The following is a 23,267-nucleotide window of genomic DNA, read 5'->3' as shown; positions in this document are numbered from 1 at the left end:
TTACATAATTTCAGTTCTTTTACTTTATATTAGATTTTGTTATCTGTTAGGGAAAGTGGTATTTTGGTTAATAATGTTGAGTTCCTTGAAAGCTGCCATAGAGACTACACAAATTTCAGTATTTAGGCTTAAATACTGAACACATGCACAAAAATTATACCATTAAGACAATTGGATATTTGAACACTATCTATATATGATATTAAGGAATTGTTAAATTTTTAAGGTATGATAAGGGCATTATGATTAGTTTTAAAAAGAAAGAATTCTTAATTTAGAGAACTTACCAGTATATTTACAAAATAAAATAACTGGTCTGGGATTTGCTTCAGAATAATATGGGAGGAGAGGAAGTGGGAAGGGGTATGGCTGAAACAAAAATGGCTGTGAATTAATAATTCTTCAAGTTAGGTGATGATTTTTAATAAGCCTGTGTTCATTATTCTGTGAGAAATACTTATGTTTCCAAAATAAGTCAGTAAGAAAATAAGTGAATATAGTGCATAACTTTTAAAATTCAAGGGACAATTTTTTTCTCTGATAATTCTTAAAGAGGATGTCATTATGAGCATTGATATTTTATTTCTGAAGTTATATGAAAGACAATTATTCAAGATAGTTAGTTGATAGATAGCATGTTGAATAAATTAGCTTTTCCTGTATTGAACTAGAAAAATATAATTCGGTAACTTAATAGATGAAGATGTAAGCTTTTGATTCCGATCCACAATTTTCTAATTGATTTAAAGTTTTTAAAAGCAAAACAATTGATACTGTTATAAAGTATGATAAAGATTAATTTTGGTAGTGTCCAGAGAGTTACTAAAATAAAATAACAAAGTAGGTTTTTATTAAACATGGATGTTAACCTGTTTTATTTCAAGAAATTTTGAACATCTTATACCTGATGCTCCTGAACTGATACATGATTTTCTGGTGAATGAGAAGGATGCAAGTTGCAAACGGAATGCATTTATGATGCTCATTCACGCAGATCAGGTGAAGTACTTTTTAAAAAAAAAAACTTTTATGACTTTACTTAAATGAGAATTAAAAGTATTACATAGGCCTAAACAAGATTATAGTCAGTAATTTTGTTTATAGTATGTGATTTGTATATTTTGATTTTTTTAGATTGTTGAACTTAAATTTTATAAAAATACAATGGTTTGTCTTAACCTTTCTCTGGAATATTGCTTATGTATATATTCTTTCTCAGAGTAAGCCTTGGTGAGGCATTTAATAACAATGACTGTACAGGTTTTCTAGATTGAAATTATGGCCATATCCTGTGGTCCTCTACTTTGGATCTTTGATGCCTATTTTTCCTTCTCTTGGCATAGATCTAAAATTGTTTAATAAAGAAAAAGAGTAGCTTTGTATAAGGTTCACCCTGAGCCATGTCTGTGAAAGAAGGGTGGCCTTCAGTGTAGATGTGTGTTGTTACTAGACTCTTCAAATTTTGTAAGTGGATATCAACTCTGTGTCCAGCTCTGCTGGTGGTTAAAGTATGTGGATCTCCTGGTGGCTAGCAGCTACTTTGCATACCTTGGTGGCATCTAATCTTTGAATTTTTCTATCCAGTACTTATCAAAATGTGGGAAATAATATGCATGAAGATTGAAAAATATGGAATCTATTAATTTCTCTGAAATCTAGATGCCGCTGTTTTATCTTTGTAAACCAGATTATAGAAAAGCTACTCACTTAGTTCACAATGTTTTATCCTTTCGTAAAGTTGGTTTTAGTGATCTATGTTTTTGTTACCTACATGAAGGGACATAATCAGAAATAGTTTGATAAAATTTGTTGAGACGTTTATTGTAGAGATGTTGAAGCCATAGTTCTCTATATCACAGTGTTTGGCATATGAGAATCAATGAGATTTTTCTTCTTGGTCTCAGAAATAGAAAGAACTATACTCCTGAGCAGCTGGTTTGTTTTGATTGTATAGGTACCCTGAATAATGTACCCTGAATACTTAGTATTTTTCTCCATGGTTTAGCTGCAAGAAAATTCAGACCCCAGATTTGTGACCCATTTCTAGAATATATGTTTGAATTTATGGCTTATATTTATGTATTAACCTTCATTTTTTTTCTGACAGTTAATTTTTCTTTGCCTTGATTTCCATATTTGTTTTCTATTTAGTTGTGTATGTGTTGTTGTTTTTAAGTTGCATTAAGTCCTTCTATTGAATGAGGTGAAGTTTGATAAATATATTCTTATTTTTTTAGGATCGAGCTTTGGATTACTTAAGTACTTGTATTGATCAAGTTCAGACATTTGGAGACATTCTTCAATTGGTTATTGTTGAGCTGATTTATAAGGTAAGACTAATCTATGATGAGTAAAATAAATTTGAACAGTTTAAGATATGGTAAAATAGTCTTTCTGGGAAGCTGCTTAATTGCTAGGATAATATATTTTAATAGTAGACATATTTTATAGCATGGCCTATTAAAGTAATTTTTTTTATTCTATTTCCTTTGGTTTATTGTATTTTCCAAGTAGTTGCTTCCATTCTTTGTAAACCTCTATAAAGAATTCTATAAAAATTCATGGCTTGACCCAGTGCAGCTGCAAAGAAATTGATGAATGCTGCTCAGTCATTGAGGAGATTATGAATTAAGCTTTGGAATAAAATTCAAGATCTTTTCTTGAGTACACACCAAATTACTTTAGAAATCTAAAAACAAACAAAAGAAGCCATAAATTCTATGTTCCTCATTAGCAAAAGAGAAGAGATACTTTAAATATATTGACATTGTAGGTCACTGACCAATAAAAAGTCTAAAACTAGATAAGAGACTTGGTTTTAAAATGAAATATTTTATTGGCAACATTTTAATTTTATATGTTTTTTGAAAGAATTACATCTTAATGTTCTGATAAAATAAAACATGCAGTAAAACCCATTTTTGCTGGTTGATACCATGGGATGCCAACAAAATACATATTAGGAAAAACTTTATTATATAGGATGATATGGGCAAAAAATACTCATAACAGGCACTAACTCATAAGCTAAGGCATTACAGCCATCTTTGCTTCTGCCCGAAAGTGGCCCCTTTTAACACAGGGTACCAGTCATATGAAATTAGCATTTAAGATGAAACCAGAACTGTAAATATATAGTTCCTTTTAATTCATATGTATGGTTTAAGGATGCCTCTGAGATTTTCAAAAATAGAGGTTCTCTGCTGTCCATTGACTTCTTTGTCCAGTAGGATCCGTCAGAAAGGGCTCGTTTCATTTGCTGCATCTATAACTTATTACAGTCATCTAGTCCTTTGTCCAGTAGTAAGAGGGAATAACTTTTGAGTCATGCCCTAGTAATAAAGATTTGACTGGATACATTTTAGGAAAATCTAACATTAATATCAACTTCAAAAGGAAAAATTAAGGAATATGTTCTTCACAGGTAAAGGTGTTAAGGTGCATTTAGAACAGATACAAAGTTTTAGTTGTCTCCCAATATGGTAACAAATTAGCAGTAGTACTTTAAAAAGAGGTTATCTTTCTTGCTTTAAGAACTGGTATTGTCCTTTTATCAGCTATTGAGATTTATATAATCCATCATGTTTCCCTTTTTGACATGACATCCAGAATAGAAATTTAGGACCAAATGTAACATCGTATCATAGTACCCACAGTAGTGTACTTGGTTAATGTATCGTCGTCCTTGCTTTTGTACTTTACATTTTCTTTTTCTATTTCACTTGTGTATAGTATGCATCTTTTATTATAAATCATCTGAAAACCTCTTGTGAAAGAGTGAAAATATAAATTATTATTGAATGAATAAATGAATGAGTAGCTGCAACAATTATTTGAAGTAAAACCTATTTCTTTGTGAAATTACCAGTCTTGTGTCACAGTGTCTCATCCCAGGTTGGTTGGCATCTTCAGATGTCCTTATAAGACTATTCTTAGCTTTCAAGCTAAGAAAACTAGCATCCCATAAGCTGACATCTATTTTTAAAAATTTATTTGAAAACAACTGTCCATGAAGTCATTTGAAACCTAAATGTTTTCTTCTCCAGGTCTGTCATGCTAATCCATCAGAAAGGGCTCGTTTCATTCGCTGCATCTATAACTTATTACAGTCATCTAGTCCTGCTGTAAAATATGAAGCCGCTGGAACTTTAGTGACCCTCTCCAGTGCACCTACTGCAATCAAGGTACTGCTTATTTCTTTTGGTGCCAGTTAGATGATAGGTACTCTGTCTTATTGCTTATGATTTAGTGACATTGCAGTTTACTCTGTGGTTATATAGCATAACATAGCATGGAGATAACACTACAAATTTCACGAAATTATTTGATTCCTTACATAGTCTGACTTTCCTTCTTTTCTTCCTTCCTGCTTTCATACATATGTACATGGAGAGAAAGAGACAGAAAATACCAATATTTCTGGTTTCGGGGGAATGGTTCTGGTATTTTAAGCTCTCTCCCCATACTTTACATTGCAAACTAGATCTGGGAGAATGAATTCTGGAGCCTAAATGATGGATCCTAAAAAGGTTCCAGTAAGTATTTTCAGTAGTGGAATGTTATCTTTCTCTTCTTTATTATATCAGTACTGAGGAATCCCTCCTATATTCAGAGAATGAATTATTCTAGAAAGCCAGATGGTATAAATAGGAGAATTTACTGCTATAAACACCAGTACTTTAAATTTTTTAAAAACTTTTTATATTAAAATAACTTTAAACTTACAGAGAAGTTGCAAAAATAGGACAAAGTTCCCATTACCCTCCATTCAGCTTCCCATAATGTTCATGTCTTGCATAGAGATCATACAGTTCTCAAAACCAAGAAATTACAATTGGAACCATCTTGTTAGCTGAACTGTAGACTAATGCCCTTTTCCTTGCCCAGGATCCAGTCCAGGTTCCCACATTACACTTAGTTGTCATATGTTAGTCTTCGGTCTGTGACAGTTCCTCAGTCTTTCCTTGTTTTTCGAGATCTTGACACTTTTGAAGAGTATTGAATCAGTTTGTAAAATATCCCTCAATTTGAATTTGTTTCATGTTTTCTCATAATTATGGTGAGGCTATGCCTTTTGAGGGAAGAATACCACAGAAGTGATGTGCCTTTCTCAGTGTATCATAAAGGAGTACATGATGCTGATATATCTCATCACTGGTGATGTTAACCTTGATCAATTGGTTAAGGCGGTGTCTGCCAGATTTCCCCACTGTTGAGTTACAATTTTGTTTTTCGTAATTAGTAATATCATGGGAGATACTTTGAAACTGTGCATATAGTCTATTCTTAAACTTGCACCACTAATAAGTGGATCTTTTCTACAGCAATTATTACTGTGGTATTTTAATGGTGATATTCTATTTCCCTCATTCTACATTTACTAATTGGAGTTCTTCTGCAAGGAAGAGCTGTCCCTTCTCCTTCCTCTGTCTTCTTTCTTTCTTTATGCCAGTAAGGATATTTTATTGTATGGATTATAATCCAATATTATATTACTGTCATTTGTTTTGTTGATCAAATTGTTCAGGCCATTGGGAGCTCTTTCAGGTTTGCTCCTCTGTCCTCTGCTTTTAATAACTTAGCGTCATCTTAATATTCTTGATTTTTCTGCAGTGTAATGCAGGTGTGTTAGACTTTGCACCTAAAGTAAAAGATACTCAGTAGCTATACTTTTTGGGATTGTTTATGTGCTTTTTTATGCCTTGTTCCTTAATATCCTTAATTTTTGGTTGTTAAAAAGTAATTCTGCCTGTAGCTGTCCCTTTTTAAATTTCTGATGCTTCTATTCTTTTGTAAACTTGAAAAATAATGAGATTTGTTGAATTTAGGAGAATAGAGAGACATAATCCTCTGGGGGAAAATGTATAAACTTTTAGTGTGGGAGTAGTGAATATATTTTGGCTTCTTGGTTTTTTTAAGTTTTTTTTATTTTCAGATTTTATGTTAAAGATAGATGAATGTGTACTTAAATGTGGTTTTTGGTTTTTTTTTTACATAGGCTGCTGCTCAGTGTTACATTGATTTAATTATTAAGGAGAGTGACAACAATGTAAAGCTCATAGTTTTAGATCGACTGGTAGAATTAAAAGAGCATCCTGCTCATGAACGAGTGCTACAGGTAAATGTTATTTGAAAGAGAAATCTTAAAAAAATCTTTTTCAAATTGAGATCATTCCCAAGCCTTGTCGTCTTTATTAGCTTAAATATTTGGAGACTGGGCAGTTTAAATTTTGCTGAACTAAGGTATAACTCTTGAATCACCATGGCCTTTTGGGGTAATGTGTCTGCCATAGAAAATTATTTCTAATATTAATTAATATGTTATCTTTTTTCTGTTTGTACTATACTTGGTATTCTTAGTGATAGAGATGTATTTGTTTTGATTTGAATGTAATTTACATTTCTTGGAAAATAATTTTATCAACTGATTGAAATAAAAACTGATTATATTCTAGAAAATTATCAGCATACCTATTTATTCTGTGAGAATAATAATTATTATAAAAATAAAGTCCCAGGACAGCTAAATTCAGTGCTAATCCTGGGTCAGAACAACCACCAAAAATTGTCTGTAAAGGACAATATTGGGAAAATTGGAGAAATGTGAATATAGACTATAAATTAGTTAATGGTATTAGTGTCAATGATAAGTTCTCTGAATTTGATAATTATATTGTGGTTATATAAGAAATTATCCTTATTACACTATAATGTTTAGGAGTAGAGAGAGTATGATAAAGTATATTTGGCAAAATATTAACAGCCGGTGAGTGTAAGTGAAGGCAATATAGGAGTTTATTTTCTAGACTTTTTATAACTTTCAAGTATGCATCTTTAAAATACTACATTTTCCTGCAAAGTGAAAATAACATTTTCACACTTAACAAAATTGGTAATAATCTCTTAATATTATCTAATACCAACTCCAAACTCAAATTTTTCCAGATGTCCCCCTAATGCCCTTTTTCATTTGTTTCTTTGAGTTTATGGCCGTATATCATATCTGGTTGTTATGTCCCTTAAGTCTCTTATTTGAGCGGGTTTCTGTTGTTTGTTTTTAATCAATTTTAGAGAGAGGGGAGAAGACGGGGGAGAGAGAAACATCAATTTGTTGTTCCACTCATCTATGCATTCATTGGTTGCTTTCTGTATGTGCCCTGACTGGGGATCAAACCCTAAACTTTAGTGTATCGGGATGATGCTCTAACCAACTGCTCACTACCCAGCCAGGGCAAGCAGTTTCTTTTTTTCATGACACTGACTTGTTGAAGAGACCAGACCAACTGCCCTGTAAGATTCCCTTCCTCTGGATGTGTCTGGTTGCTGTCTGGTGGTGTCATTTAGCTTGTTCCTTAGACTTTTGTATTTCTTATAAACTCTTAGTTTAATCTGAAGCTTGATAGAGTAAACATTTTTAGTTTGAATGTACCTTATGTGATATTGTATACTTCGTATTGCATTACATCGGGAGACCAAAAATATCTGGTTCTTCCACCATGAGTGATTTTATTGTTGATCAAAGACTTAAGGTGATGATTGACAGAACCCTCTATTCTTCAGTTAAGATTTTCCTCTTGTGACCAGAATTACTAGTGTTAATTCTGGGTTTTTTGTTCTTTCTCAGGATCTGGTTATGGACATCCTAAGAGTATTGAGCACGCCAGACTTAGAAGTACGCAAGAAAACTCTGCAGTTAGCATTGGATCTTGTCTCTTCTAGGAATGTTGAAGAGGTAAAACAAAACTCTGACAGCAGTTTATAAACTGTAAGCCCAAACATGTTGTAGTTTTCACTTATTTTTACTTTGTTCTATAGCTGGTTATTGTCCTGAAGAAGGAAGTGATTAAAACAAATAATGTGTCTGAGCATGAAGATACTGACAAATATAGACAGCTCCTTGTGAGAACATTGCATTCCTGTTCTGTCCGATTTCCAGATATGGCTGCAAATGTTATTCCTGTGGTATGTAGTTCTGATTACCTTTTGAAATTCTTTAAAAGAATTTTAATAATTCTAGTTATTCAATAGTTAAATGCTAGAAATCTCAGTTGTCTGGAATTACTAAATCTCATCAGAAGGGATCTTTATGTTCACTCTTAAACCCAGAAGAATAAGGATTTTGACTTCTTTCTCTTACATTTTTATCAAATAAATAAACAGAAACATAGTGACAAAAATACCTCCACACATTATTATAATTGATGTTTGTTACAGTTACCTAAAGCAAAATTGTTCCAATAAGTATTTCTTTCAAATAGCTTTATCTCTTAAAGTTGAAGGATTCAGTTATAGGAAAAATTTCACATACCTAGAGTATTTTGTTTTCTGTCATTGTCAGCTAAATGAGGTATGCTATTATAATTTGAAATTTTGCCATTGAGCTCTGAATTTTTTTCTAAAATGATTTTACTTTTAGTTACAACTTAGGAGGATCCAGCTGATTTATTTTGAGTTGTGGATTTCTAGCTTCTGTTGTATAGGGAGTTTTGTAGTAAACTTTGCTGCACATAAAGCAGAAAAGTCATTGTGACTTTGTTTACATTAATGGTGTTTGTCTCTCAACTTACATTTTGTTGTGCATTTGAAAATTAATTACATGCTTTGTACATTTTTTTAACTTACTTAAACCTTACTAAAATTGCTTAAGGTTATTAAACCTTAAGTTTAAATTGTTATCCCCTTTCGTTTTTGTGCTTTTAGTTAATGGAATTTCTCAGTGACAGTAATGAAGCAGCAGCTGCTGATGTCTTGGAGTTTGTTCGTGAAGCCATTCAGCGCTTTGATAACCTCAGAATGCTTATTGTTGAGAAGATGCTTGAAGTCTTTCATGCTATCAAATCTGTCAAGTAAGTTTAAAATCTGTTTAAATGTAAAGTCGAGTCAGCATTTTACTAGTATCTGTCTTTAAAGGGTCAGTTGATATGAAATATAAGAGAGGAAAAATGACAAGACAATCAAGACAAAATAAGAATGACAATAAACATTACCTTACACCCACCCGTGGTTGACCCATAACCTGTGGGGGAATTTTTTTAAATAGTTGTGGTGATTTAGCTAGATTTCTCTATCCTGATTTCCTCTAAAACATTGTGAATCCTCAAGTGACTAAGAACATATTTTTAAAGGGTATTACTTTTTGGATATCATTATTATTTATATATCCCTTTATCATTTATTGAAGTGAAGGATTGCAAATGCAACCTAAATCTGACATGTTTCCCTTCAGATAGCCTTTATTAATGAGAAAGGACTTTTGCATCCACATTTTGCTTGACTTAAAGCATCTGATGGATAGACTATAAAAGACTTGCATTATATCTGCCTAGGTTGAAAAAAGGGACCATTACAAAGTTGTTTTTCTGATTGAAGATGTATTGACATTTATGGAAGTGAGAAAGATTTGCTTCCTTTGTGAGGAAAAATAATCATATCAGAGTTTTGCTTTTGGCAGCCATGATCTCTAGAATTTTTCAAGTTTCTAGAATTTTTAAAAAAGTAAATTTAATGAAAATCTTAGGGAAAAGATGACTGAAGACTTTATTTATTTTAACATTTTTAACTAGAAAATTATTGCTTTCTTTTTCTGTTTGTTATGGTTCCTTGTTCATTGTTCTGGTCAGCATCCTGCCTGTTCTTTTCAGTGACTACAAATAAGAAGTACTTTTTACATTAAAATAATAAATTTTTATAGTAGTTAGTTATAAGATAAACTTTTATCTTAACTCTGTACTAAGTGGAAGATAATACCTCTCTGGGAAACATTTTGGTATTTTATTTTTACTATTGGGTTTACAATTTTTAAAATATTCCTACTAATGATGGGTAAAAGCACGTGTTTTCCTTTTAATGCTTGTGATTTCTGGGAGAATTAAAGAAACTTGGTGTCTTTGTTATATTTCTTAAAATGTCATTCATAATCTCTTAGAACTGCAGAATCTTGTTTTCTTTCTTGAGCTTAAATTCACAAAGAAAAATTGCTTCAAGATCTGTTGACAAATCAGTGTTTCAGAAGTTGTATTCTTGTCTTAGGATTTACCGAGGAGCCTTGTGGATCCTAGGAGAATACTGTAGTACCAAGGAAGACATCCAGAGTGTAATGACTGAGGTCCGAAGGTCCCTGGGGGAGGTATGTTTTACTTGAGTAGTAAATGCTACTCTATATGGTAATTTAAAAAAATTTTTTTTTACTTTGGTACATCTGACTTTTTTTTTCATCTGACTTTTATGTGGTGATTTACTTTTGTGTTTTTATCTCAGCTAAAGAACACTGAAAAATGTATTTTAATTACTCAGATAATTAAGCCTTAAGAGCTGTGGGAAATTTGGGGATTTACCCTCTGCTGCATTGAACCATAACACCTATTCTTTTATCTGTGTTATTTACTCTTCTGGGAAAGATCTTATTTGAACACAAGGTTCTGTGTTTTAAAAAAGAAAAAGACTTGTAAAACTCTGCTTTAGCCTATGTGTTCTGAAAGAAGAAAGCAAATTATAAGAACAGGTTGACTTTCCAGTATTTATGTACTAAAACTGGCAATATTTCCTCATTCAAACAGCCGTATGGGCAAACAGAAAGAACATTGCTTTTTAGGACACCTGGGTTCCAGTCTTGCTTCTGCCAATAATTAGCTCTGGGACCTTGGGTTGAAGTTCCTTAACCTGACTGGACATCAGGTTTTTTATTTATAAAATAAAGGAATAGATAGATAATGATTGAATTCAGACTCTTTCAGCTCTCAAATTAGACAGTAGACTGGTATTGAGAAATACATGCATAGTAGCCATTTGTTGCTGTTTTTTAAAAGGTAATTGATGAAGTTATCTTGTACAAATAGGTCAGATTTATTTTCTTTTAGGAGGATGAAGACTCTTTTGGTTAGGGAAGGGGTGGAGGGAAAGAATAAGAGTATCTATTTTGTCTGCGTCACCGTGGAAAGAATTAAGATTTGCATTTAACAGCCTCCTAAGGCTCAAAGTAGTTTAATTAATTTTCCCAAAACCATACAAGTAAGTAGCATCTAACTCCAAAGCCCCTGTTCTTCTCACTAAATTATTTTGGGAAGGAAAGAAAATTGAAAGGTCAAGTCCCAAATATCCCATTGTAGAAATGCCTTCTCTATAGAAATTATTGAATATTTAAATATGATTTTGCTTGCTATTGATATTATTACTAAATTGATATTTCCAACTGATTTTTAGATCCCAATTGTAGAGTCAGAAATAAAGAAAGAAGCTGGTGAATTAAAACCTGAAGAAGAAATAACTGTGGGGCCAGTTCAGAAACTGGTAACTGAGATGGGCACCTATGCAACTCAGAGTGCCCTTAGTAGTTCTCGACCCACCAAGAAAGAGGAAGAAAGGTAATTGGCAGCACTTGTGCTCAGCTGGCTCTACTGTTTTCATTACTCTTGTGTATAGAACAGTCAAGTGATTTCTTTTTGCCTAAAATGGAAATCTTTGTCATTTAAAATACTTAAAAGGAGAAGGGTATTTAGGTTCTTTTTCTCAGGAATTATGTTGGTGGTTTTAATCCTCCGCTTTTTATAAGTGTTTTCATTGGAATAACTGTTCTCCTTAAAATTATTCACTCATGTAGAAAATGCTAAGTTGAGGTAACTTTTAGGAAACATTTTGGAAAATTTTCCACCTCTAACTGATGGAATAAAATTGTGATGATTTCCTCATTTTACTCTCCAAATAGTGAAGAAGTTGAAAATACTGCCTAATATTTTAATGATTGCTGATTACGTGCTGGGCATTGTGTCAAGTAGTTTGCCTCATATAATCTTCACAGCAACCCATTGAGATAAAGTATATTATTGTCACAGAAGAATTTGAGGCCTGAAAAAGTTTATAACTTTACCCAAGGGGACACAATAAATAAATACTGTAGATAAGCTGGGATTTGAATGTAGCTCATTGGCTCGAGTACATACACCGCTCCCCATTTTCTCTGTATATTCAGTTGGTTCTTGTATCATTTGAAGATAGGTTTTAAAACCATGTATTTTTCTCTTTTTCTTTTTCTTTTAGCTTCATTCTGAGAGCAAAAGAGGGAGCTAGTTGAGATCCTTATCACTGAAGAAGGGCAGTGAGAGTGTTAAATAGCCTTATTTTAGTCATTTATTGCAAAAGCTGCATGCTGCTTAGGAAGTTGGTGGGCTTCATTTTCCTTCTTGCTTTGCAGACCTCCCCTGAGAGGATTCCTTCTGGATGGAGACTTCTTTGTCGCTGCCTCCCTTGCCACAACTCTGACCAAGATTGCCTTGCGCTATGTAGCTTTGGTTCAGGAGAAGAAAAAGCAAAATGTAAGGCCACTTATTTTACATTTACCCAACAAGTGAACATTGAGCGCCTACTGTATGCATTGACCTGTGAGGGACCCACAAGTGAGTGCTAAATGTCCTGTCATGAAGAGCTTGTGGTTTAATGGAGGATTATGGACACGGTAATATAATGTTATTGTAAAATTGACCAAGTAATACAGTAATAATACCTTATGCTTAGTCCAGCGGAAGAGACATAAGGGTTTATGAAGTCATTTCTGTTTGCTAGGATTAGTCAAGGCTCAGTGAAGCCTAAGCCTCTCTCCAGCATCTTCATCCAGTCAGTCATTGCCTGTTTTATCCCAGAAATGTCTCTTAAATGTATTCCCATTTCTCCAGTTTTTAACCTTCATGATGGCCTCTGACGTTCTGACTGTATGCTCATTTAAAATGGTATGCTTCTATTTCCCCCAACCCTGCTTCCGTCCTTCGTGCTCTTGTTCTGCACTTTATTTCTACGTCATATCACCAACCCTGTGATACATTGTTCTTTTTGCCTTAGTTAATTATCTTTTTTATGTGTATGCACCCTTTTTTTTTTATATCATTTCTTATTTATCTGGAGTCCAGACTCAGGTAGGGAGAGGGCATACTTAGTCAATAGTAAGAAACTGAGAGTTGGGAGCAGGGAACAGGGCAAAAGGTCAAGTACCTTCCTGAGTGTCTTTTTTTTGTGTGTGTGTATATTTTTCTTTATGGTAAAATATACATAACATGAAATTTACCATTTTAACTATTTTTAAGTGTACAGTTCAGTGGCATTAAGTACATTCATGCTGTTGAGTAGCCATTACCACTGTCCATCTCCAGAACTTCTCATCATTCCAAACTAAAACTGTACCCAGTAATTCCTCCTTCCTCCTCCCCCAGCACTAGGTAACCAGTTCTACTTTCTGCGTCTATGAGTTTGCCTATTCTATATACCTCATATAAGTGGAATCATGTATTTGTCCTTTTGCAACTGGCTTATTTTGCTTAACATGATGTCTTCAAGCTTCATCTATATGGTAGCATATATCAAAATTTCCTTCCTTTTTAAGGCTATACATATAATATTCTTCTGTTTATCTGTTCACCTGTTGTAAATAGTGAATTTTCTTTTAAAGATTTTTTTAAATGAGAAAAAAGTCATATATTTACCTGCATATTTACTGTGTGTGGTAGAATTGTGAATAGTTCTATTTTTGTTCATTTCTTTTTTCACATTGCTAAAATCAGGAGTGAGGTAATAACTATAAGAAAAATATCACTCCTGGTTACAGCACTGAAGTATAAATCTTGTTAATATTGTGGTGGAGATAGAAACATCAAAAGGTAGAGTTATGTTACCAGATATAATAATAAAATCCTTCCTTCAGAAAGTTTAATATGGCTTTTATCTGTGAAACAATTTTTTCTCTAGTGTGATCATTTTATGTTTTATAATACTACAGTTTCGCTTAACAGTATAATGTTTTCCCAAGTTATTGTAAACCTTTCCTAATCATAATAATTATAATATTTAATAGCTGCATAACAGTCCATTAGATTTCTTCATTTATATAAGCCAACATATAATTAGACATTTTTATTTTGGATTTGAGATTTTCAAAGGGTTTTTAAAACTTTCATCATCAAAAGAGCCATTAATGAGATTTAGAGAGCCAAGTAAATTACAAGGTATATTATCTTGTTTTTATCAGCTTATTTTGATTTATGGTCAATAATTAATTTTGTAACTATGGGCCATTATTTATTTATTCAGTCCAGCCTTGTCACAATATAATCACCTATTCTTTAAATTATGTTTTTTAAAAGTCTCCAAGATTCTGTGTCTCAGGGTCTAATTTGATTTCCTCTCATGGAAAGGATGTTTCAGTTCTGCAGGTTGGGAGAGAATTTGCTGACATCTGTGTAAGAGAACCAGATTTCTGGTAACATCTCTGGTTCCTAAAGTTTGCCACATTTGGTACAAGGCAGGTGGAAGTTTGGTGGTTTATCATCACAGAAGCTCTCCTTCATTTATGCCTTTTCCATTGCTCTTCATTTTTTTGTATAAAGCTGAGTTTCTCTCTGGTATCATATACCTTTTGCCTGAAGAATTTGCTTCAATTTTTCTTGTAGTGCAGGTCTGTTGTCAGTGAATTCTCGATTTTTGTCTGAAAAAGGTCTATTTCTCCTCCATTTTTGAAAGAGATCTTTGTAGATATAGATTTCTGTTGAGAATTTTTTTCTTCTAGTGCCATCAGGATGTCGCTCCATTGTCTTCTTACGTTCTGATAGAAGCCACTGGCATTCTCATGCCTCTGCATGGAACATGCCCTGTTTTCTATGGCAGATTTTAGATTTTTTTCCTATCACCGAGTTTTGTTAATGTGATTAGGATATGCCTTGGTATAGTTTTCTTCATGTTTACTTTGCTTGTGCTTCACTGAGCTTCTTGGATGTATGGGTTTATAGCTTTCATCACATTTGGGAAATTTTCAGCCATTATTTCTTCAGCTAGTTTTTTTTCTCTTCTCTCCTTTTTCCTCTCCTCTGGTGACAGTATCCAGGCTCAGGATTATTACACTTATTCTTCTGGTTCTTTCTTAATGCCCTTGGTAGTTTTTTTAATGTATGTGTGAAAATCAATGCTTAGTAAAAGACATTTTGGCACTGACGTAGAGCATGTGGCACTGACGTATGAGCATGCTACATAAGACTGAAAAGCACTTTGGATTCACGTTGTGGAAGACCTTGAATAGCAGGCTGAGTCATATGGACTTCAATATGACGGCCCAGGGAAGTCATTGAAGGTATTCCCATGTAGAGTGGAGAGATTGGTGTACAGTAAGGAGTAAGATAGCAGAGCAGCAGCGGGTGATCACACTTAATGTCTCCAATAATGGGTCAACTTGACATTATGTGCCTCCTGATGCAATACAAAAGAAACACAAAACAGCACCTGTCTGGTATCTAACCAAGAGTGGGGAGCGTTCTGTAAAACAACTGGCTTGGGCACTTATAAAAAGTCATTGTGGCTTTTAGCTCTGTTGGTTAGAGTGTCATCCTGATATGCCAGGATTGCAGGTTCGATCCCCAGTGAGGGCACATACGAGAATCAACCAATGAATGTATCAATAAGTGGAACAACAAATCGATGTCTGTTTCTCTCTCCCCCCCGCTTCCTTCCTCTCTCTGTCTAAAATCAATAAATAATTTTTTAAAAAGTAATTGTGTTGGAAAACAATACAAAAAACCAGGGGACTGGGCTAGATTAAAAGGGACTAAGGAGAATAACAGCCAGGCAAAATGCATGAAGCTGATTCAGGATTTAAAAAATAATGAAAACATTTTGTGAGAATTAAGGAAGATTTATTTCAGTTTAGAGTGTACAGTAGATATATTTTGGCATTGTTACATTTCTCAGGTAAGATGATATTGCAGTTACATAGGAAGCTGTTCTGATTCTTAAGAGATGTATGCTGATGTACTTAAGAGGTGAAGAATCTTACTGGCATAGCTTTACCTAAAATAATAATTGTACATATACAAGTAAAATAAGAAAGCAATATGGCAAAATGTTAACTATTTGTGAAATGTATCATTCTTTTAACTTTTCTGTAATTGGAATTTTAAAAAGATAGCATTAGCATGTGAGGGAGTTAGAATAAGCCAAGAGAGTTAAAGAGCCATTGCTGTTTTTCAGTTGAGGCTTAATGAAGGTTTTAGAGGGTTGCAGCTAGCATAGAAAGGAAGAAGGAGGATACAAAAAAGATGGAGATACAAATCTAAAAGATTTGAAATCTTTATCAAGAGAAGTGAAAATTAGTTTCATTTCTTGGATTGTGAGTTAGAATAAAGTGACTGTATTGCAGTTGCAGAATCATGACAATAAATAACCCATTTCTCTACTTTTCTAGTCTTTTGTCGCTGAGGCTATGTTGCTCATGGCCACTATCCTTCACTTGGGAAAATCCTCTCTTCCTAAGAAGCCAATTACAGATGATGATGTAGATCGAATTTCCCTGTGCCTCAAGGTCTTGTCTGAGTGTTCACCTTTAATGAATGACATTTTCAATAAGGAATGCAGACAGTCCCTTTCACACATGTTATCTGCTAAACTCGAAGAAGAGAAATTATCCCAAAAGGTAAGGTATATATGATATGATAAAGCCATCAAAGTCCTTTGTAGCTTTTTTTAAAAAAAATTTCAGCCCTAGCTGGTTTGGCTCAGTGGTTGAGTGTTGGCCCTCAGACTGAAGGGTCCCTGGTTTGATGCCGGCCAAGGACACGTACCTTGGTTGCAGGCTGCATCCCTGGCCCCGGTTGGGGCACGTGCAGGATGCAACCAATCAATGTGTCTCTCTCACATCGAAGTCTCTCTCTCTCTCCCTTCCACTCTCTGTAAAGCAATAGAAAAATATCATCGGTGAAGATTAAAAATATTCAGTCTTCCTGGGAAGTCTGTCCCTGTTAAAGGCCTACAGAAAGTTTTCTTTCCATATTAAAGAAAGATGTGTTTGTTTTCTCAACACAGAAAGAATCTGAAAAGAGGAATGTGACAGTACAGCCTGATGACCCCATTTCCTTCATGCAACTAACTGCTAAGAATGAAATGAACTGCAAGGAAGATCAGTTTCAGCTGAGTTTGCTGGCAGCGATGGGTAACACACAGAGGAAAGAGGCAGCAGATCCCCTGGCATCTAAACTTAACAAGGTAACAAAATGTCAAATATACCGGTAAGTTATTTAAATTGGCTACTTAAGAAAGTAATAATCAGGAAGTTGCTAGTCCCCCCGTTTTTTAAAAGAAAAATAAGTTATACAGCATTGGTTTTTGTCAAGTCGTTGTGATTGATAGATTTGTTAAACATGATTGAAACTCAGAAGCTGATAAAGTACTTTACTATATGATAGTACTGTGAGTCCAGTAGATGATTTTATAACTTGTTCCAGTTGTATGTGTAATCCTAGTGTAATACACAGAGCTGGGGGATTCTTGGAGCTTAACTAAAGCTTTTAAAGGCCGGGGCTCTGGCCTCTTCCTCCATACCCTGCCTTCAGCTTTTCCTATGTCCTGCTGCTTTAAACAGGGCAACTCTACTTTTATATTCTTAATATATATATTGAGTTCGATATAGGATTTTATTAGGAAAACTATCCTACACTCAAAATATATAAATTTATAAATAATTGATCTAGTTTAATCCCTTGATCTGTTAGATGAGTGAACAGTCTCAAATTGATTTTGTTGTCCAAGATAAAGTTAGTTGCAGAATTGGAACTACTAGAACACTTTATCTCCTTTCAGAGTGGGAATTGATCTCAACAATATTTCAGTTACAAATTTTTAAATTTTTATTTTTAAAAATTGTGTAAAATTTATATAATATCAAATCTACCCACTTAACTGTTTTTAAGTGTACGGTTCAGTGGCATTAAGTATATTCATATTATTGTGCTACCATTATCACCATCCATCCCCAGAACTTTTTCCAACTTGCAAAACTGAAACTCTATACCCATTAAATAATAACTCCCCATTCCCTCTCCCCTCAGCCCCTGGCAACCATCAATCTATCTCTATGAATTTGACTGCTCCAGGTACTTTATATTAGTGGAATCATACAATATGTGTCCTTTTGTGACTGGCTTATTTTACTTAGCCTGATGTCTTCAAAATTCATCCATGCTGTAGCATGTTTCAGAATGTTCTTTTTAAGGCAGAGTAATATTCCATTGTGAATATATACTACATTTTGTTTACCCATTCATGTGTTAATGGACACTTGGGTTGCTTTCACCTTTTGGCTATTGTGAATAATGCTGCTATGGACATGAATTTGAAAATACCTGTTCAAGGCCTTGCTTTCATTTCTTTTGGGTTATTACCAGAAGTGGAATTGCTGGATCATGTAGTAATTCTGCTTTAATTTTCTGAGAAACTGCCATACTGTTTCACATAGCAGCTGCACTATTTTACACTCCAGCTCTCAGTACACAAGGGTTCTCCACATGCTTGCCAACACTTTTTTTTTTTAATAGTAGCCATCTTAGTGAGTGTCAATTGGTATCTAATTGTGGTTTTGATTTTAATTTCCCTAATGATTAGTGATAATTGGCTTTTTTTTTCATGTGCTTATTGGCCATTTGTATAACTGCTTTGGAGAAATGTCTATTCAAGTTCTTTGCTCATTTTTTAATCTGGTTATTTATTTGGTGTTGAGCTAAAGGAGTTCTTTATATATATTCTGGATGCAAGTCCCTCATCAGATACATGATTTGCATATATTTTTCTCCCATTCTGTGAGTTGCCTTTCTGTTACTAGTGCCCTTTGATGCATAAAAGTTTTTAATTTTGATGTAGTCCAGTTTGCCTATTTTTCCTTTTGTTGTCTGTGTTTTTGGTGACAATATTATGTTTTAAAACTGCTGTATTTTGGATTTTTTAAAAAAATTTGAGGGAAACACTTAAAATTTTATCTTGATGAAATTACAAGCGTTTCTTGCAATAAAGTCTATTTAGTTTCTGAGCTTGGGTAGCAGGGACTGCCACATGATCTGAATTTTATTGGGTTCTTGAGTTTTGGAGAACACCTAATGAGTTTAGATGCTGAGAAATTTAACTGAAATGTATCCAAATCTGTTTTCTAAGTTGGATGTTTAATGTATTTGCTAGACATATTTAATGTCTTTCTACTGCTGACATATAAACTCTAGTACTTGTTATTTCTAATGCCCCCGTTTTAATTTACCATGTCTCCATTACAAAATCATTTTATTATACCTGTTTCAAAATTACTTGTCTAATTTAAGCACATCTGTTAATTCCCTAACAGACTTAGTCATTTAGCTGGGATATGTTTGGCTAAATTGTCTCTGTCATTTGATTATCTCCTTATTTTTGTTTGACAGGTCACCCAATTGACAGGTTTCTCAGATCCTGTATATGCAGAAGCTTATGTTCACGTCAACCAGTATGATATCGTCCTGGATGTGCTTGTCGTGAACCAAACGAGTGATACTCTACAGAACTGCACGTTGGAGTTAGCTACTCTAGGTGAGGCAATTTACCATAAAGCAAAGATATTTATAGTAAGTCTTTGTGACACATTATTAAGGGATGTGCACAAGTTTAGTATAAGAATTCTCTTGAACCCTTTGTGACATTTTAATTAAGGCTTAGTTTTACATTTAGCATTTAGTCTTCAGCTGCAGTTTTCTGAACCTCTGTGGTACTTGCTTATGCTTATGCTGTTAGTACATCCAAATAGGTTTATTCACTGAGCTCGGTCACAAATATTGTTTTTTCTAGATATAAATAAGAGCTGTTTAAGTTACAGATTTACCAAGTAGCTCACTTAGTTAAATTTTTAATTTCCTTAGTACAGAACTAGGTATTTTCTGAGCCTATAACCACGTGTGGCCAGAGTAATATTATCATATTTAGCAATGTGAGATGTCTTGTTTTGTTAATTAAAGACACATGAATCAGACTTTGTCCACTTCTACTTCTGGCTTTGAAGTTGGGAAATATAAACTGTGTACAGGAACAGTGCAGTGCCCTTAGGAAATTCCATATAGCTTAAACAAGAGTTAAAGGACTTTAAGCTATTAGGAGAAAATATACTTTTGTCCTCAGCGTAGTTTGATGTCTATGTAAAGAACTGTGTTTCTAAGAATTTACATCTCTCTGCAGTTTTATCTTTCTTTGTAATGGAGTTTATAGTATATGACTTATGCTTTTTGAGAAGCTGTATTCATTCATTGAAATAAAATGGTATGCCCACAGTGTTTCTCTCTCTCTCTCTCTCTCTCGCGCGTGCGCACACACACACACACACACATATGAATTAAATATAGAGTTCTTTTGAGAAGCCTGTTCACCTTTTAAAAGAAAATGTGCATATTGATATGAATAACATGAAATGATTTTTTTATTTTGTCCTCATAATATTTGAGTCATAACCCTTCTCTTATTTCTTTGCTAGAAACTATTAAGCTGCATACATTTTAAGGTTTTATGATTTGAGAGGTTTATATATATGTCTTTATAACTATTGTCTAAATTTTTTTCAGGGGATCTGAAACTTGTGGAAAAGCCATCTCCTTTGACTCTTGCTCCTCATGATTTTGCAAACATTAAAGCTAATGTCAAAGTAGCATCAACAGAAAATGGAATAATATTTGGTAACATAGGTAAGGGATTATTTTATAGTATGTGGTGTTTGAATATTTTTATTAAAGAATTTCTGTAATGAGTAGCTGTGTGACATTTCTTGAGGACAGAACCTGAATTCATTCATGCATTAATTTGTGGAGCACCTGCTGAAGCACTAAGCACTGTACTATGTTTTGGTTATACAGAAATGAGCCACATAGAGTCACTCTCCTCAAGAAACTGTCAAGCAGAAAGAGGAGATAAATAAATATATAATTACAATGCAATGTGACAAGAGCTAGTTTATATACCATGTGCTTTGGGGTCATGGAGGAAGATGCTAACAGTATGGAAGGTTTTATAAATGTTGAGGGTATGTTATCAAAGGATAACATTTGAACTCAGTCTAAAACTTTGCATAGGCATTTTGTTGCCAATTCACCAAGGGACTACCTTTTCAGAGGCATTCAGTCAATAACCTTTTCTCTCTTTTTTATGTTGGCAATTTCTGTGGTAGGGTGGGGCCTATCATGGCGAGGAAAAAAAGAACTCTGTCCTCAGCTTATGGTCGAGTAAAGGAAAGCAGATATGTAAAATAGATAAGTGCAATACATAGTGGTAACTTAGGAAAGAAGCCTGTTGGAGTCTATGAAGCGGTTAGGTCATTTTTCTCAGAACTAGGGGGGAAAGGTTTTGTGGAAGAGCTAATTCTTAAGTAGGGTTCTAAAAGGTCAGTAAGTGTTCTACAGATAGACAGGGATTCAGCTGGAACAAAGGCAGATACATACCTGGAGTTTATAGGAGGCTGGAGGGTGGTGGTAGAAAAAAATGAATTTAGGAAAGTTAGTGGGAGCTGTATTTTACTTGCCATGCTAAGGATTTTGTACATTATCTTGCATATAAATGGGGATACATTAAGGAATGATAAGTGAGTGAATTACATGATTAAATATTTCTGTGACAGCACTATAGAAGAATGATTGGGAGAGGCAGGACAATTAACTAGTATCCTATTGCAGCAGCACTGGTGGGACATGTCAGAGAGCTTAAACCAACTCAGTAGTGGGTGAGGTGGAGAGAAGGGCAAATACAGTGGAGACTTAGGAAATAGAATGGCCAGGACATGGTTACTCATTGAAGAGGAAGTGCCTAGAGTAACCCTCAGGTTTCTTTCTTTCTCTTTCTTTCTCTCTCTCTTTTCCTTCCTTCCTTCCTTCCTTCCTTCCTTCCTTCCTTCCTTCCTTCCTTCCTTCCTTCCTTCCTTCCTTCCTCCCTTCCTCCCTTCCTCCCTTCCTCCCTTCCTCCCTTCCTCCCTTCCTCCCTTCCTCCCTTCCTCCCTTCCTCCCTCCCTTCCTTCCTCCTCTCTCTTTCTTTCTTCTTTTTTGAGTTTTCAAATAGATTTTTATTCTACCATTGGAGGTTAATTTTCTGTTCACAAATCCAAGGGCCATGTTTCACAGATACAACTGAAAGGAAGGGAGGAGACACAGATGAAGGAAGACCACTAGACCACCAAAAGGCTCAGGGATAACTTACACTTCAATTCCTTTTTTTTGTAATACTTCAATTTCTTTTTTTTAAAAAATATGTTTTTATTGATTTTTAGAGAGAGAGAGGAAGGGAGAGGGATAGAGAGATTGAAGCATTGATGAGAGAGAGAAACAAAATCGATCAACTGCCTCCTGCAGGCCCCCTGTTGGGGATTGAGCCTGCAACTGGACATGTGCCCTGACTGGGAATTGAACTGTGATCTCTTGGATCCTAGGTCAGTGCTCAACTGCTGAGTCACACCGGCTGGGCCATACTTCAGTTTCTTGATTGGGTTTATTGGGTCGATGTTCATGTCAATTACTAGAACAGGGAATATAGGAGAGAAGAACAAATTTGAGAGAGAGGATAATTTAAATCTTGAGCAGATTGAGTAACAGTGTCTGAAGACATCCAGGGCCAGTTTGATATGAGTGCTGGAACTTGGACCAGAGGTAAATTATTTGTTTAAAAGCCTTAGAACTGGCTCCACCAGGCGTGGCTTAGGGACTGAGCGTCGACCTAGGATCCAGGAGATCGCAGTTTGATTCCTGGTCAGGGCACATACCTGGGTTGCTGCCTCGATCCCCAGTTGGGGGCATGCAGGAGGCAGCCGATCAATGACAGCTCTCTCATCATTCATGTTTCTCTCTCTCTCTCTCCCCCTTCCTCTCTCTGAAATCAGTAAAGATATATTTAAACAAAAAAAAGCCATAGAACTGTACAAAATCACTCAGTGGGACTTAAAAATAAGAAGAGAAATTTGAAAAACAAATCCAAGAGAACAACAATATTAAAAGCCTAGTTTGAGGAGGGGAAGCCTACAAAGGCATCTGAAGTGTGGTAAGAGAAGTAAGAAAAAATTTTCAAGAAGTTATATGAAGCTGCAGAAAGTGTAAAAGAAGGGTCCTTTGGATTTGACCATAAATGATATTTAAACATTTCTCGTCCATGCCTTGGGCAATGGTGATGAGTTGAAGACTAAATAGAAGATGGAGAAATAAAGATAATGAGTGTAGACTATTCTGAGTGTAGGACCTTGGTTTTGATGAGAATGAGAGAGAGCAGTAGCCAGAATAGAAATCAAGGATAAGGGGGGATTTATTTTTTTAGGATGAGAGAGCTTGAGTATGTTTATAGGCTGGTTATAAGGGAAGAAAGAATATAAAGGCAAAGACATAGAGTGAAAGAGGTAATGATGTAGAGAGGTCTTGAACCAGAGCAGGGATCACAGATGGCAGGACGTATTAACTTTGAAGAGAATAGTCAGCACTTCTCTGATACAAAGA

General features: G+C 34.6%; 1 protein-coding gene across 1 annotated transcript in view; it reads left to right on the top strand.

The window, feature by feature from the left end:
* COPB1 (coat protein complex I subunit beta 1) overlaps positions 1-23,267 on the top strand; it is a 32,389-nt gene that overhangs the window by 5,548 nt on the left and 3,574 nt on the right. The window contains exons 5-18 of the mRNA XM_016225192.2: positions 885-999; positions 2,238-2,330; positions 4,047-4,184; positions 5,999-6,118; positions 7,625-7,732; positions 7,816-7,962; positions 8,701-8,846; positions 10,030-10,126; positions 11,200-11,360; positions 12,188-12,308; positions 16,211-16,438; positions 16,828-17,007; positions 19,206-19,350; positions 20,370-20,489. Coding sequence (XP_016080678.1) covers positions 885-999; positions 2,238-2,330; positions 4,047-4,184; positions 5,999-6,118; positions 7,625-7,732; positions 7,816-7,962; positions 8,701-8,846; positions 10,030-10,126; positions 11,200-11,360; positions 12,188-12,308; positions 16,211-16,438; positions 16,828-17,007; positions 19,206-19,350; positions 20,370-20,489 — 1,919 coding nt within the window. The remainder of the gene's footprint in view (positions 1-884; positions 1,000-2,237; positions 2,331-4,046; positions 4,185-5,998; positions 6,119-7,624; positions 7,733-7,815; positions 7,963-8,700; positions 8,847-10,029; positions 10,127-11,199; positions 11,361-12,187; positions 12,309-16,210; positions 16,439-16,827; positions 17,008-19,205; positions 19,351-20,369; positions 20,490-23,267) is intronic.

Source organism: Miniopterus natalensis, chromosome 11 (assembly GCF_054644295.1).
Source record: "Miniopterus natalensis isolate mMinNat1 chromosome 11, mMinNat1.hap1, whole genome shotgun sequence".
NCBI classification, from domain to species: domain Eukaryota; kingdom Metazoa; phylum Chordata; class Mammalia; order Chiroptera; family Miniopteridae; genus Miniopterus; species Miniopterus natalensis.
The sequence above is the reverse complement of the archived record's forward strand: the minus strand, read 5'-3'. Positions and strand labels throughout refer to the sequence as shown.